Source organism: Leucopleurus acutus, assembly GCF_964270905.1.
Source record: "Leucopleurus acutus genome assembly, chromosome: 2".
Lineage (NCBI taxonomy): Eukaryota > Metazoa > Chordata > Mammalia > Artiodactyla > Delphinidae > Leucopleurus > Leucopleurus acutus.
The window spans coordinates 108,350,054-108,366,342 of NC_139143.1; the positions used below are offsets into that span (position 1 = coordinate 108,350,054).

At 32.4% G+C, this 16,289-nt stretch overlaps 1 protein-coding gene across 3 annotated transcripts in view; it reads right to left on the minus strand.

Moving 5' to 3' along the window:
* PTBP2 (polypyrimidine tract binding protein 2) overlaps window positions 1-16,289 on the minus strand; it is an 80,287-nt gene that overhangs the window by 12,859 nt on the left and 51,139 nt on the right. For all 3 annotated transcript variants that reach the window (XM_082834704.1, XM_082834703.1, XM_082834702.1), the window contains exon 8: window positions 12,115-12,310. In XM_082834704.1, the coding sequence (XP_082690830.1) occupies window positions 12,115-12,310 (196 nt within the window). The remainder of the gene's footprint in view (window positions 1-12,114; window positions 12,311-16,289) is intronic.

A 16,289-nucleotide genomic window follows, 5' to 3' on the forward strand; every position in this document is an offset into this window, starting at 1 on the left:
ACAATTGTTTACCAATTATTAACTCATGGCCAATCGTGTTGTATCTACTCACAAATTTCATTTTTAAAGTAAATCCAGAAATAAGGATCTAATTTTAAAATAGAAACTTCTCACGTCTAATAATTACTCATGCGTAATAGACTTTAGTGCCTTTTAGGATCCACCACTTTAACTATTCTATGGTATTACTAACTTCTCAATGTTAAATATAATAGCTCTCATTACATTTGATAGGCTGTTTCCATTTAACATTCAATGGATATCTTAAAATGCTGCCACTGTAAGATACATTCCTAATTCCTAGGTATGTACTCACAGTCATTTTGATCTTGCATACTCTTATTAGACATGTAGTTAGATTCCAAAACTTATAGTTCTAAGTTACTTATCATTTGTCTTTCTCTGTTGATATTTCAAGAAAAATTACTAATTCATGAAACACATATAAAACATCAATACATTTATCAGTCTAAACACAACAGTCTAAACACTTCATTTTTGCAGAAAATGGTTTCTTCTAAAATACATCTCTACCATGCCAATATACAATTAAACATCATTAATACTTCACCAAAATATTCAATGATGAAAAATTTATTCAAAGAAACTTTAAGTCTGGGATTTGTAATGGAGATACCGTGGTAGCACAATATTATTTAAAACATCAAGACATCATGGAAAAATAATCACTGAGAATTAAAATAATTAACATTAATTAAAAAATGGTAATTAAGAATTAAGAGACTAGGCTAAAGCCCTTTTTGAAGTGTGAGAGACTTAAAAAAAAAGAATGCCACGTTTTAATAAACAACATTACACTTTAGTAAAAATAAGACTTAATTTTCTTGTGAAAATATTCGTGAAATTTTGTGGCTCCAAGTAGATACAATTTATCTCCTTCTAGTAAGGAGATAATGGAAAGCTCAGCAAAATGTGGAATGTAAGCTATGAGGTCCCCACTGTTCTTGCTACTATCCAAATGCTACTTCATAATCTCCCTACTTCTCCATTTATTCTCACCATTCTGGGCCACTTGCTACTAAAGTCAGATGATCTATCCTCTTGCCAAATGTTCTTTCTTCATTTTAGGCAGCCCAGAGCATGATGCAAAAGTACTTCAAGAGATGAGGGCAGTCACTGTCCTTAGCACCACTAGCATGTATTTCTCTTCCACTATTTCTTCTCCTAGTCTGGTAACTTAGAAAAACTATTTCAGTCACCTTTCACAGTTCCAAATCCCTAAAATAGTCTTGACGTTTTTATTGGACTTTTAAAGCCTCTAAGGATAGTTTCCACCATTTCCTTCAGTATACTCTTCTCTAAAAAATTATTTTGTCAATAAGGTAATTTTTTTTTTTAGGTTTAATCTCAGTGTTGTCTGCTACACAAAAATATAAAAACCTACGAAGTATTTCATGATGTACTATTATAATGAATTCTGAAAAGGAATTGTGCACTGTACTTTTCATATTAATGTTAACTCCTAGCTGTGAGAGAAAATACATTTACTATCTTCCCTTTGTAAAAAAACATATAAAACACGTTATGTACAATGGCTCTAATGGATTACTTTTAGCTGTAGAAATTATTTTAATTTTAATGATTTACGTCTTCAAGGCAGCAGGTATGCTGTAAAAAACACTATTTATGCATATTGAGATGGGGGATAAAAATGTGTTTTACTTTCAGTATTGTTGTAAGAATCAAATAATGTCAAAGAGCTTCATAAACTGCCACATGAAAAGGAAGGTGTCACAGGGATCCCCCTTCTATGTGAAATGATCTTCATCGGCTGGGCCACCCAGAATTTTGAGTGATTCAGCAATTTTATAAATTTCTTATATTAGTTCTGACACATTACTAGCCCCCTTCTCCCTGAGACTGATGGCCACACTGCCATGTACCTATCTGATAGAGATTCAAAGTCCACAGGGATGAAGTGATTACAAATTATGCATCTGTCTATCCCTCTATCCCTCAGGTCATATTTTGCTGAGGTACACAGACATCCCTAACCTTGTCCATTACAACTGAAGAATTAAACTGTTCTTGATAACATCTTAAATCATTTGCAAATTTTATCTATAATTTTTAATAAACTTTTACTTTAGAACAGTTTTAGATTTACAGAAAAATTAATTCTCCACAGTTCTTATAACCTTGGGCACCCCTTTTCCCCCATTATTAATATCTTACTATAGCATGATATAGTTATATATCATATATATTATAAATATTGTACTATCATACAATAGTATGATATATGTTCCAACTAATCAGCCAGTATTAATGTTATTATTAATTAAGGTCCATAAAGTATTCAGATTTCCTTAATTTGCATCTAATGTCCTTTTTTTGTTTCAGGATGCCGTTATTAGATTTAGTCATACCTCCTTAGGCTCCTCTTGACTACGACAGTTTTATCCATGCTTTTTAGAGATGCAGAATTTGTTCTATCCTTTCATTTCCTATTCTGAAACATCTATCCAAAGTCAATTATATCATATCTTTTGGTCTTAAAGTTCTTTCCCCTGTTTTTGGTCTTACACTTCTTTTCCCTGTTCAAGACATCTGGTGGTTGTTATTCTCACACACGACTGAACAGAGGATTGGTGGTGGGACTTTGAGGCCTGTTATAATTCATGTAGTATAGGGTCCTGGGTGAGGGGGGCAGTTTTTACAATATTTTATTTCCTGACTTGAAAATAAAAATTTTACCTTTGACAAGAATGACAGCTGCTATTTTTTCCTCAAACAATCCATTCTTCCTCTTCCACCAAGCTTCCCTTCAATTTTTATTTTACCCTCTAGAACCCATTTTTCTTTTCTATCATTAACAATTGCATTTTATTCAATGTGTTCCTTAGAGAAAATTTTTAATTAAAAGCTTGCTTGGTCCTAATGAAACTTATCTTATAACCCTCTCAAAAAGTCATTTTTACCTCCCTAAACCCTTCCCCAAAGGAAAGTAAAGGGTGCATTATTCATCCCACTATCTCACCACCCAATGTTACTTTCAGACTGCTGTTCTGCCGTCACCAATTAGAATGTCTTTGAGGTCGTACCATGCAATCATTTCTCATCAAAACAGCCATTAGGTCACTGGGACATTTTCTCTCATTACATTAAGACTTTGGCACCTGGCTTTATTTCTTCCTTCTATCTCAGCTCTTGTCCTCATCCTGTGATCTGTCTGACACACTGGTCTCACTATTTCTTAAAAACTTCTACTTTGATGATTTTTACTGTATCAGTCTGTTTTACCAACTTCTTTTGCTACATCTTTGATTTTTTTTTTCTTTTTTTGCCATTCATTTCTAACATTACATCCCCTTTCCTAACTTCGTTCTTCCATCTTATAGATCCTCCTACTCCCATACCAGCCACTGAACCAACCCATTTTTAGCCTATATGACAACCACTTCCCTTTCTGTTCTCCCTTGGCTAGACTATACTATGTCTAGAGCATTTTGGCTTGCTTGTTCCTAATCCATTAATGCTCTACAATGCCAGACTTGGATAAATCAAATCCTACATTTTGGATATGCTTTCATCTAGGTTTGTAAAATATTAGAGTGAAAACACACACACACACACACCCTACAACCCCAAACTGATTCCACGAACATTTTGTTATTTGATGTTAGCCGCATTTCCTATTCTATTTTCAAGAATTCCCTAAAAATCCACTAGACTTAAGTCCTGTACCCTATTCTCAACCTTGTTATGTTCAGCAAGTATCTTGTAAGACTGAGATCAGAATTCCCCCAAAATTTTCAATCAACTTCAAAAGTCCTCTCTCTCTCTTTATCTGTTCCCCTTTCTTCATAAAGATACAAATGGTGAGAAGAAAGAATATGGACTATCAAAAGCTGATGACTTCAGTTCCGGCTCCAGCTCTACCCCTAAATCTCTCTGTGAGCTTGATAAAAATTCCTTCCAGTTCTCACAATGGTCCTGAAAAGTATCTCTATATTTCGTAGGCCCCAACATTTCCACTATATTCTTGATCCAATCTACTACAATCAATTCTAGGACTTAAGCTAGCCTTCAAAACAAATACTAGCTAATATGAAATTAGCATTCATTCTATGCCAGACACTGTGAAAAGTTCTCTGTATGTATTAAAACATTTAATCCTCACACTAGCCTTAAAACATGGGGATTACTATAATTATATCCATGACAAATGTGAAAGCTGAGACAGTGAAGTTGAGCCAGCTTTTGAACTGAGGATGTCTGGATTTGGACCACATACTCTTAATGATTATGCATACTCCTTTACTGTAAACATTTCCTCTTGGGCCCTGATTTGTTCCTCAACTACCATCCCATTTCTCCTTCCTTCCTACAGCACTTATTCAAAGAGTAGTAAGTACTTTATCAAATTTACATTCCTAATCCATTATAATTTGATTTATACCCATTCTTACGAATAAGAATAAACTTTATGGTAACTACTAAACTGAATAGGCACTTCTAATTTAACCCTATTTATTTCATCCCTCAATCCCTTACTTCTTTACTTTCCCAAAACATAAATGTGTAGTGCTTAAAGTTTCAATTTCAAGTCTTTAGCCCTCTTGCTCTCTTATACCTGAGAATCTTAAACCAGTTTTTTTTTCTTTCAGTTTTACTGAGATATAATGGACATACAGCACTGTATAAATTTAAGGTGTACAGCATAATGATTTGACTTACATACACCATGAGATGATTATCACAATAAGTTTAGTGAACATCCATCATCTCATACAGATACAACATTAAAGAAATAGGAAAAAAATTTTTTCTCCTTGTGATGAGAACTCTTAGGATTTACTCTCCTAACAACCTTCTTATATAACATAGAGCAGTGTTCGTTATATGTACCATGTTACATTACATCCCTAGTACTTATTTATCTTATAACTGGAAGTTTGTACCTGTTGACCACCTTTATCCAATTTCTCCCCACCCCCAAGCCCTGTGTCTGGCAACTACAAATCTGATCTCTCTAAACCAAAACAACAATCCTCTGGCCTTTCAAATTCTCAACCCCACAGAACTCTTGCCTAAGTCCTAGGCTGAATTTCCTACTGTCTAGGTGGACTCCTCCACAAGTTTAATTCTTCATGAGTCATCATATTGTAAGGTGCCAAGTCCTATTACTTTTACATTTAATTTTTCCCATGTTTCTTTCTTTCCATTCTCATTTCTGTCCCTAGTTTAGATTCACAATTTTACCTTACTTAGACTAATAGTCTCCAGTATACTCCTTGGGATAGCATCAGTTCTAAGATCTTCTCTCAAACTAGTTCTTTCTGACATCACTGCCTTTCATGTTTTCCCAATTACCCTATGCCTCATTCACAACTGAATACTTGTCACTTCCTAAACATGCATGATATATTCTTCATCACATTTCTCATGCTGTGTTTTTTAAATCCTTTATTCTTAACCAAATCAAATGCCTTTGGCCCATAAAGCCCTTCCACTTTCTCCTTTGGATGATAAATTACTCACTTCATTATGCTCTAATACTACATTAAACTCTATTATATATTTCAGTTTGCCTCACATTAGAGATATTCAGGCGTATGCTGCCTCCACCAGAGTATAAACAAGATTACAAGCACAGAAACCTTGTAATTTTTCTGAGCCCCTACAGTACCCAGCACAGTGCTAAAATGACTGCTGAAAAATGCAATTAATGAATAAAGCAGGATGCCACTGAGGTGAGGTAGAATCCTTCTAGGAATGTGAAAAGCTCACAGCAATTAAGGCGGGTAAGAACAATCCAGAAAGTGGGGCAAAAAGGAGAGGTAGATTCAGAGACAGAATACCATTTTTAAATTAAAATCAACAGGAAAAAGAAAAAATATAGAAATTAAAAGGAAGAGAAATATGAAGTTAGGAGGAACTCAGAAAAAAAAAAACACTAAAATTTCCTGTATGTATCTATTGCTTTCCATCTTTAGAGACTGAAAACTTCCTGCATAACTTTTACCTCCTTCAGATAGAGGCACATTTTATACTATGGTCACAAATGCATAGTGTTTCTTCTACTAATTGCAGAGGTAGCAGTAATATACTTTAGAAGGCTTTACTTTGTCTTAGCCATACCACATACATAACTGTCAACTCTTAAAAATTTCTCAAGATTAAATCTACAGTATGATTTAATTAAAATCTGTCTTCTACATCCAAAGGCTGAAGTTGATTACCACTGAATCAATTTCTATTGTTTAGCTGTTTAGCTTTAAAAATATGAACACCAGGATAAATATAAGGTTTTCAAATGTGTGACAGGGTATCATGGAAAAGGAGGAGGTAAACGTAGGATTAATAAAAGAAATTTCTTAAAGCTATAGCTGAGAACAATAGAATGGATGACCATAACAAATCAGTTTAGGACTATAAAATCAACCATTAAGAACTCTGAATGAAAATGTGTACCCTGGATAGTTAAAAAGCAGCCTATGAATAACATTTTAGTCCTACAGTTATAAGCTTATTCCATTTGAGGAGGCGGGTAAATAAGTAAATATGAACTGATGTAATAATGTATTTCTCCTAATGTTTATGGCCCATTATACCTCCAAAGTATGAAGTATACAATTACCACCAACTATTTCCTTTGCTGAGAAGACAAAAAAATTTTCAGATTTAAAACATATTAATTCAAATATTATATAAAATGTACTTGGAGTTAAATAAATTCTTCAAAGCTTATTCCTTCAAGTTAATTCATGATTCACAAGTAAAAATGTTATCCAAATTTTAAAATGAACAATTCTATCCCAGCTCTTGCAACTTCCTCTTTAAAAGAGACATTTTAAAGACAGAAAGTGGTTAAGACTCTGTGCTCCCAATGCAGGGGGCCTGGGTTTGATCCCTGGTCAGGGAACTTAGAGCCCGCAGGCCGCAACTAATACTCGACACAGCCAAATAAATATTTTTTAAAAATGAATAAATAAATATGAATACACAAGAACACGTGATCTTAAAAAAAAAAAAAAGATGACACTATAAGGAAATAAATAGCCAGACCAATCCAGGTTGTGGCATTTTCTTAAAGAATATAACTAGGTTTCCACAATAAGTCAATGGAACTGAGGGTTGGGGCAGAGGGGGAGGACTTTAACAGAGTAATAGACATTCAGGAGACATAACTACCAAATGCCATGTGTGGCCCCTGAGAAGATCCTATTCTGAACAAATCAATGCTTAAAAAACATTTTTTGAGACAACTGGGGAAATGCAAGATTGACTGGGTATTCAGCAACATTAAGAAATCATCATCAATTTTGATAGGTATGATAATCAGGTTTTAATCAATTTTGATCAGGTATGCTTGGTAAGAAAATGTCATTACTTTAGAGAAATTATGGTAATGTTTGAGATGACTTGATGTTAAGGATTTGCCTCAAAATACAACAGAAAAAATGAACAGATAAAACAAGTGTGGGAACTAGTGAATTGAGATAATGGATATGATAACTGAAGTCTTTGATAATAAAAACTTAAAAAAAAAACACCATGTAAATAACTCAATCAAAAGTAACAAAAACAAAAGCTTTCAGAAGTCATTTAAAAATAAATTTTAAAATATTAAGCTTAAAGTAAGTTTTAAAAAATATTTTAAAAACAAGTTTACTTGTTAATTTTATGCATCATAAACACATAGAAAAGAAAACCAAATTCAATTTAACAGCTAAACACTGGAATTGTACCAATACCAAGACAGATTTACATGGCTTGAATAAAGAAAAGTATTAGAATACTGGCTCAATAGGTATAAAGTATGTTTTTATGAGAACACTAATAATTTTGCTAAAAAACTAAAATAAAGCACCTAAAAAATTACAAACTTTCCTCTATAGTAGTAATTCTCAACTCCCACTACATCTTGGAATCCTGGAATCTTAAAAAATTAGAAACCCACTAATCATTAGGGATTCTCAGTCTAGGGTAAGACCTGGTAATTTTGATGTGCAGGAAAGTTTGAGAAAAACTGATCTATAAGAACTACATATTTACCCTTATGAATAAATGGTTGTTATATCTGTTCTCAATTATCAACTATTTTCACCTCAAAAGATATCCTATACAAAGTTTGCTTTGCTTTTCTGTTAAAACCGTATGATGAGAACGGCTGCTACTTATTAACTCAAAATACACAGAAGGCTCTAAAGTAAGTATTCTTTGTACATATTATCTGCATTAATTTTAAAAATGTAGACAACATGATCATGAAAAATTAATTACTTCTAGCAGTTTTTCTAAAAGTGACCACCCCTTAATAAATTAACTACACTTCTTAAACATGATAAAATGATCATTATAATGACATCTCAATTTATAATCTCAAGGATTTTTGATCACCTTGTTCTCTGATGTAGAATACGTGAATAACTAATAGTCTGCCAAGTTTGTGATTATGTATTTAAATGTCAGATTTCTAACTAATTAAAAAGCCCTCAGTCTCCATTCTTGAATAAATTACATTTTTTGAGACACTGTGGTCCCTAGCACTAAAAAAATGAAGCCGAGAATGCTAGTCTTAAAAAATTACTGTGTAAAATAAACCAATTAAAATTTATAATACTGATTCCAAATTAATTAAATTTAGTCAAGTGCTTAGATATAATATAAAAATCATACAAAGTAAAGTGAATCCCCCTAAATATTTAGCAGAAAAGAATTATCACCTAGTATCTGTGTTCTTACAGAATCTTTGAAATAAAAGGATACCGAGCAATTATTTCATTTTGCACAAGTACTGTTTGAGGAAGACTCAAGCAGGAAATGGATCCTATCAATATTAGTTTGTTGTACTCTGAAGTCACCTGACTTACTAAATATCACTAGAAGCAAATAAACAGAGAAAAAAATTTAGTCACCATTCCAGAAGGCATGACCTCACTAACATAACAGTGTATGTCACTATTAAGAGTGTTTGATGACTACTTTAAAAAGCAAAACAGTAAGTGGTTCCTCATAAAGATAACGGTACCCACCAAAGGTGTGGGGGGTAAAAAAAAGTTACCTTAATGTCCTGTAAATGGAAAGGTTTGGATTGTGATGAATTATTTTAAAATATTTTTCCGTAACTAGCCAGTCTAAAATGTAAGTATAAAGTTGAATGCTTAGTTCATACCAAATATGAACATAATATCCTTAATATACATTTTATGTTTTGTATATCCTAATAGAAAGAATCCAGACAACCAATTCAGAGACTTGTAAGTACCTAATAAGCAATGAAAAATTATAAACTAGTTCATAAAATAATAACAATTATAATAAGCTGGTAGAGGAAAAAGTACAATAGCCAGCCTCATATACAATTCATGTTAGTTTAAATATCACCATTCTAGAAAGAAATCTGCAACAAGATTCAGAAGGCTTTAACATTTTCTTTGACCCAATGATTCTAGTTCCAGGAATCTAGTCTAAGTAAATAAGAGACAAAAAAGTTATGTACAGGTGTTTGTCACAGCACCATTTATACTGATGAAAAGTATGAAAGTAGACTAAATGTCCAACATACTTCCAAAAGTATTATATATCCACTAGAATGTTATGAAGCTATTATAATTATCAATTTTCAAAAAAATTCTCAGTAGAATAATTCAAATAAAAGTGTGATTTTAATTTTGCACAAATATGTATTTACATAGAAAATAAGAAAAAAATCAAAATATAAGTTATCTCATAAACTATAAATTCCATTATTTGATTTTTAAAACTTATAACTCACCGATTTTCAAAAACTATCTGCAGACATTTAAAATAAAAAAACCCAGTTGTAAGATGTAAAACCATTAAAACAGGTAAATGATGAAGTCATTTAGTAAAGGAAGGTGAATTCACATAGTTTCACCACAAAATATTTTCCTTGTTCTTATCAGGCAGAGCACAGAAACAAAAATACAGACATACCTTGGAGATATTGCAGCTTTGGTTCCAGACCACCACAATAAAGCAAGTATTGCAATAAAGTGAGTCACACAAATTTTATCGTTTTCCTGTGCATACAAAAGCTATGTTTACAGTATACTGTAGTCTATTAAGTGTGTAAACATCATTATGTCTAAAAAAAATGTATATACCTTAATTACAAAATACTTTATTGCTAAAAAATGCTAACCATCATCTGACAATGCAGGGTTGCCACAAACCTTCAATTTGTTTTTTAAAAACAAAAACAAAACAGTATCTGTGAAGCACAATGAAACGAGGTATGCCAGCATATTATATTAAAATATTCAAGACAGAGTTGGAAGAAGACACCAAATTTATTTACTAAGAACTGAGCAACTTTACTCATAATCTTTTAATGCAAAAATGTAGAACACTTGAAAAATGATAAAAGCACTGAATAAGACAGAAGTTAGTTATGGTGTAACTTTATAATCTTTTATGAGACTTATTATTACTTTAAAAAAATTCCATCAAAGCCATGAGATTACAAGGAAAACGATGATGAATTCCCTCTAACCATGACTCCACCCAGAATCAAAAACACATACAAACTCATCTAACTACACCCAAATGAGCAAACACACATAGCTCTTAGGGTCCAAGAAAGTGATTACTACGGTCATATGTTTGACGCTAGCTGAAGTTTCTTGGTATTTTACCCTTGTTTCTTTAATGAGTTGCATGTAATATTTTAAACTTCTTAGAAACTACTATAAAAAATCTTGTTGTCATCTTCTACTTTGGTTATTTTAAGGATTAAATAATGTATCTGCTAAGTGACTTGCAGAATGCCTATGACATAGAAACTATTCAGTAAATGCTGATTTTTGTCTTTTCTATAAAATAATTTCTATCAGTTAAAAAAATTTAAGAATTCACAGTAACAATTACAAGCAAAGGCCATGTATCACTCATTACTGTCTCACTCCTGACTTTAAAAAATGGTACACCATAGTCAATATTATCTACTTACAAGCCAAGTTGAGGGAATAAAGCCTTAAATTAGCCCCACACAGTGATAGAGATTCTCTCAAGAAAGAATGTTACCAACCTAAAGAATCTATTATGGTCATGATAAACTGCTATGACTTGTGCTAGATGCATTAGACAACTAGAATAAAGGGTCAGTTTTGTCTAAAATTACCAGAATTAATTTCACATATCAAATGCTTCTCTTGTGCATTAGTGTGTCTCAGTTCATAGATGTATCACTTATATTACATATTTATAAATGGATAACACATGCTATATATTCAAAGTAAATATCTATTTCCAAAAATTACTTCATTATAATGCTTTTTCTTTTTTAATTGATAAACATAAACTGTAAGAACTAGTTTGTGACTCATCAATCTTGGGTTCCATATGTATAGAAACAACTCATTTAATGATAATCTTACAAACTTCAGAAACCAAGAATTTCCTGAATACATCAAATAAAACTGTAAAATTTCATCTTAAATTATAAATCACTTATTTTACTTACAAAATAACATTTTCCTTTATTTTTTCTTCATCTTGACTCTGTCAACTATTAGTTGCAAATTTTTGTTTTGTTTTGTTTTTGATTAGGTGGGTCAAATCCATGGTAGAATGAGGTGAAATACAATGATTAAGACAAAATGCAAATACTGATAAATACCAAAATAAATTTTATATAAAATTCTTTCTAGTTAAAATTGTTTAAAAGAGAGAATATAATATGCTTTGAAAAAATTCTATACACCTACTCCCATTATATGCTGCATCTGTTAACTTTTCATTGTCTGTGCAGTGCTAAATTGAAACAATTAGATTGGCCCTAAAGAATATGCACAAGGGGCCCTAGACAGCATGACTTCAATTTAAGTGTAAATATTTTATTAAGAACTCAACAGTATTTCTTCATTAGAGCTTTTCCTCTTCTATTCTGGGAGAGAAGATGAGAGTGGTGAAAAAGAATATAACATATAATTTTCATTATACTTAAGAACTTAGGGTTTTCTTCCAACAGCATACATATGCTTTCTTACCTGATGCGGGGAGAAACCTAACATAATTTCTTAAATTCGAAAATGGGAGATTCATTATACTTACTGGAGTTTAACAGGCACTTTCCCATTTGGCAAAATGGGAGAAAAGTGGTACAGACAATAAAAATCATACCTAAGAGAGATGTCTCCTTGGCAAATGCTGCAGCAATAGCTGGGTCCAATGCAGGTTGTCCATCCCCAGATGGAAGATCAGGTCGAGTATAATCCCTACTTTTATCATTGTTGTATTTTACATTCAAATTCACAAGTTTGGAAAAATCAATCCTTAGGGTACAGCAAGCATTATAAATATTCTGACCATCTAGGGCCTGTAAAAGTGAACAAAATATATCAGCAATCTTAAGAAATAAAAATTAGAAAAAGTATGACTTTGACAATGAAACTCAACGATGAAAAACTGCACATAAGTCACCAGGAAAGGGATCAAATTCCATACCCTGTTCTTTACTATTCCAACCAATATATACTGGTTTCCACAAATACTATCTTCTTTAAATAGAAAAGTGTTATCTAAATCTAAAATGTAACCAGTTAAACATATGTGCTAATACTTTTAATTTTAAAAATCTGCAAATATTTTAATTTAAAAAAATTAACAAGGGTCACAAATATAGTCAGTGCTGCCAAAGTAGTACCATAATAGTCTGCACAATACTTTAAAGTTAATTTTATTATACACATATCTTTTGCTGTATGGTAACACTTATAAAAATTGGTATAGGTATAAGGTAACTTCTGTTTGATGCCACATTAAATGAGGTGCCTCAAGACAACTAAATATCACTATGATGCATAATAGCAACTACCATGAAATGAACAAAAACTCTTGGGTTGGCCAATAAGTTCATTTGGGTTTTCCATAACATCTTAAGGAAAACCCCAACAAACATTTTGGCCAACCCAATATTATCTTCCTTAACCTAGGTTGTTCAACCTGAATCAGAATAACTTGCTGAATAAGCAAATTAAATGTCATCCCAGGAAAGTTCTGGAATAGAAGGAGTACACCTCTAGAGTTGAAAGGTCATCTTGAACAAGTTATTTAACCTTTCTGAATCTCAGAATCTTTCTGAACCTGGAAAACAGATATGACGATGGCTGCCATGTTTCCTTGCAGGGTTATTATGAGGATTAGATAAAAGATCACATACGTAAAAGCACATATATATATTTTACAATATGTAAAATATATGAATTATAAAAGGACTGTGCTGCTGTTATGATTATGTTTTTTTCTGTTCCTATATAATCACCAATGCTACTCCAGCTGGATAGAAACCTGGAACGAACTAGAGAACAGGGGAACACACTGTTAATTTTTCATTAGAAGAATAAACATTTACTATATAAAGTAACAGTCCAGAAATGAAGAACATGTTTAGCTCTATAATTCACCTCAAAAATGAAAACAATTCTTCTGATAACAATACATAAATAGATCAAGCCTGATATCTATGCAGACCAAGATCTATTAAGTGTGTAAAACCAGAACTATATTAATAGTAGACCAACATATTTTTCACATTTGGTGTTTGAAAGAGAATTTTTGTATTACCTCAGTATGACTATTTTAATTGTCACACTGTTGAAGAAGGAAAGTAACTGAAACAGACTAAAATATAATCAAGAGTGCCCTGTTATGGAAAAAGTAAACCTCTATAATAGCTCCTTATGTATATAAAGCTTATAATTAAAATATTCCCACTCTAAAAAAAGAAAACCCGTTCCTTTAATATACAAAATTAAGATTTATCCAAGAGGGAAAGTGTTGGGGGTGGTGGTGGTGGTGGGATGAATTGGGAGATTGGGATTGACATGTATACACTAATATGTATAAAACAGATAATAAGAACCTGCTGTATAAAAAACTAAATAAAATAAAATTCAAAAAAAGTTAAGATTTATGTGAATATATTTACCAAGCTAAAAACTAACCTAAAAACACAATTCAACCCAAGTTCACCAATTTCAATAATTACTGATGAAAACTCACTTAAAGGGACTACATACACATCAGGATTTGAATTATATTTGAATTAGGCAATGTACCTATCATCATATGAGAATGAAAACCAAGTATCAACTCTCTCAGCCAGAGTAATATAAGTATTAATTCAATACTCTTCTGTAAAGACAAACAAAGCATTGAAAATAGGTCTTCTTTTACTCATTCCTATAGGGGAAATGTTGAGCCAAGTAATAGAATCTATATCTCTCCCCAATATATGAACGTCAAAAGATGAGTAGCAAAATTCACTCTTAGGTGACTATTTCAATAACATCATACAAAAAAATCTGATATCTTGTAAGAAAAGACCTGGCTCTGGGTCATATTATCTAAATTAATGCAAAAAGCAATTACTGACACAAAAACACTAACTTCACAATAAGCAGAGTTTCTTTGGGGCTGAGTTCTTTCAATGAGGTTGACTGCCAAATATCTACCATGAATATGCTAACTGCTAGAAAGCCCTCTAGAAGCCTTTGACATTCTTCCTTTAATTAAAAAATAGTATCTTTATGTAGATGGAAGATACACAAGTATAACTAAGATACAAAAGCTAGAGAAATCAGGAAACATTATGTAAATTAAAATCACCTGTTAGCAACATACAAGAGGAACAAGAGCTGAGGATACACAAGAATAGAAATCCAGGCACTTTCAATAGCTGGCTGAGGGAAGATGACTACAAATGAGTAAACTAGATATGCAAGCTCACTTCAAGCTCGTGTGTTTGCAAAATTCCAGGAAATAATGGCAGCACACAAGTCAGTCTGTATTCAGCAATCGGGATTGCAGTGATCTTGCTAGAGCAAAGATTTCTGACAGTAAAAGCTCAAGTTAATTTGCAGAAAGGCCTCTCAAATGTGTCTATGCAAAGGGAAGGTTTGGAGTACTCAAAAACAATCAGGAAAAAGTATTTTCATACTAAGTATAAGATTTATGGCAAAAACATGATAAACTCAGTAAAGATGTTAAACACAGAATGTATAGTTAACACAATAAACACTGCATATGGATTAAAAACAGGAAAAGGCAACAATGAAACTAATGAAATACAGTCTCTCCTGGAAGGAATCATTAATGAGAAACAATCCACTTGCATATTAAAACAGAGTGACCATATTAAAGGATTTCCAAAAGACACAGTGTCACTGTCCAGTGTCAACTGTACACATTCCTAATAGAGATAGATAACACACCTGAAAAGCTGTCTCTAATAACAAAAACAAAAACAGCTACTTTCTACCATGTGTGTTATAATTTCAGGGTTATATAAAACAAATAATTTTTAAAAGTCAAGGTAAAAAGATTACTTCTATTTCTTGAAAATATAGAAACTGAACTAGATAGAAAGCCACAGTTAAGTGATTATCTTTGCCCAATACACTGCTTGCCAATAAACAAGATTTTTGAAAAAGGCATTAGGGCATTTTCTTTAATAAATGTGAAGATCATTTAAAACAATTTACTTTTTACTTGACAATTATAATTGTTAAAATGACTTGTGATTACCACCCTAAATGTCAACCCTCAATATACATTACCTTTTCTGTTGACTTAAGAGGTTTCTAAAGCCAACCTCAGGACAAATTCAGGAGATAGTTACATTTTTCCCCTCCAACCCTCACTAATAAAACTCCACTGTTAATGTTTTTTTCCGAGTTGCTCTTTTCTTATAAAGCAAAATGCTAGGGGGAAAGAATTCCAATTAAATGAAAATAATTGCCAAAGATCATAACTAATATATGGAAAGTTTGGTTGGCTCTGTCACTCAAGCTGCCTTTACATGGCAGTGATTCCCAGGGCATTCAAAACAAAACAGAGTAGTGGGCTCCCAACCCCAAAGATTAGAACTGTTAGTTCAGAATGGCCTAAGAGTCCCATTCTGTGTAAGCAATCTATATGATAAGAATGTATCTGGACCACAGTCTGATAAGAATGGGCTCTGGACCATACTTTAAAGAATACTATAATTCTCTTCCCCCAAACCTAAAGGTACAGTATGCCTGCTAAATGAATTCCCAGGGCGTAAGCAATATTTTGTCATTCTCTCATTCATTTGAACAACAATCACTATAGAAGTGGAGAAGCAGGCTTGAGATTCCCTTCCCAAATTCTTATTCCTTACCTATAAATTTTATACGATCTCTACTGTTTTAACAAGCATAAAAATACAGCAACTGAATTACAAAGTTTAGAATCAACTCATTTTATAATACACTTAGATGTACATGGATGGTTGAAAGGTCGGAAGGATCTACAGCACTCTAGATGCTGGGAAA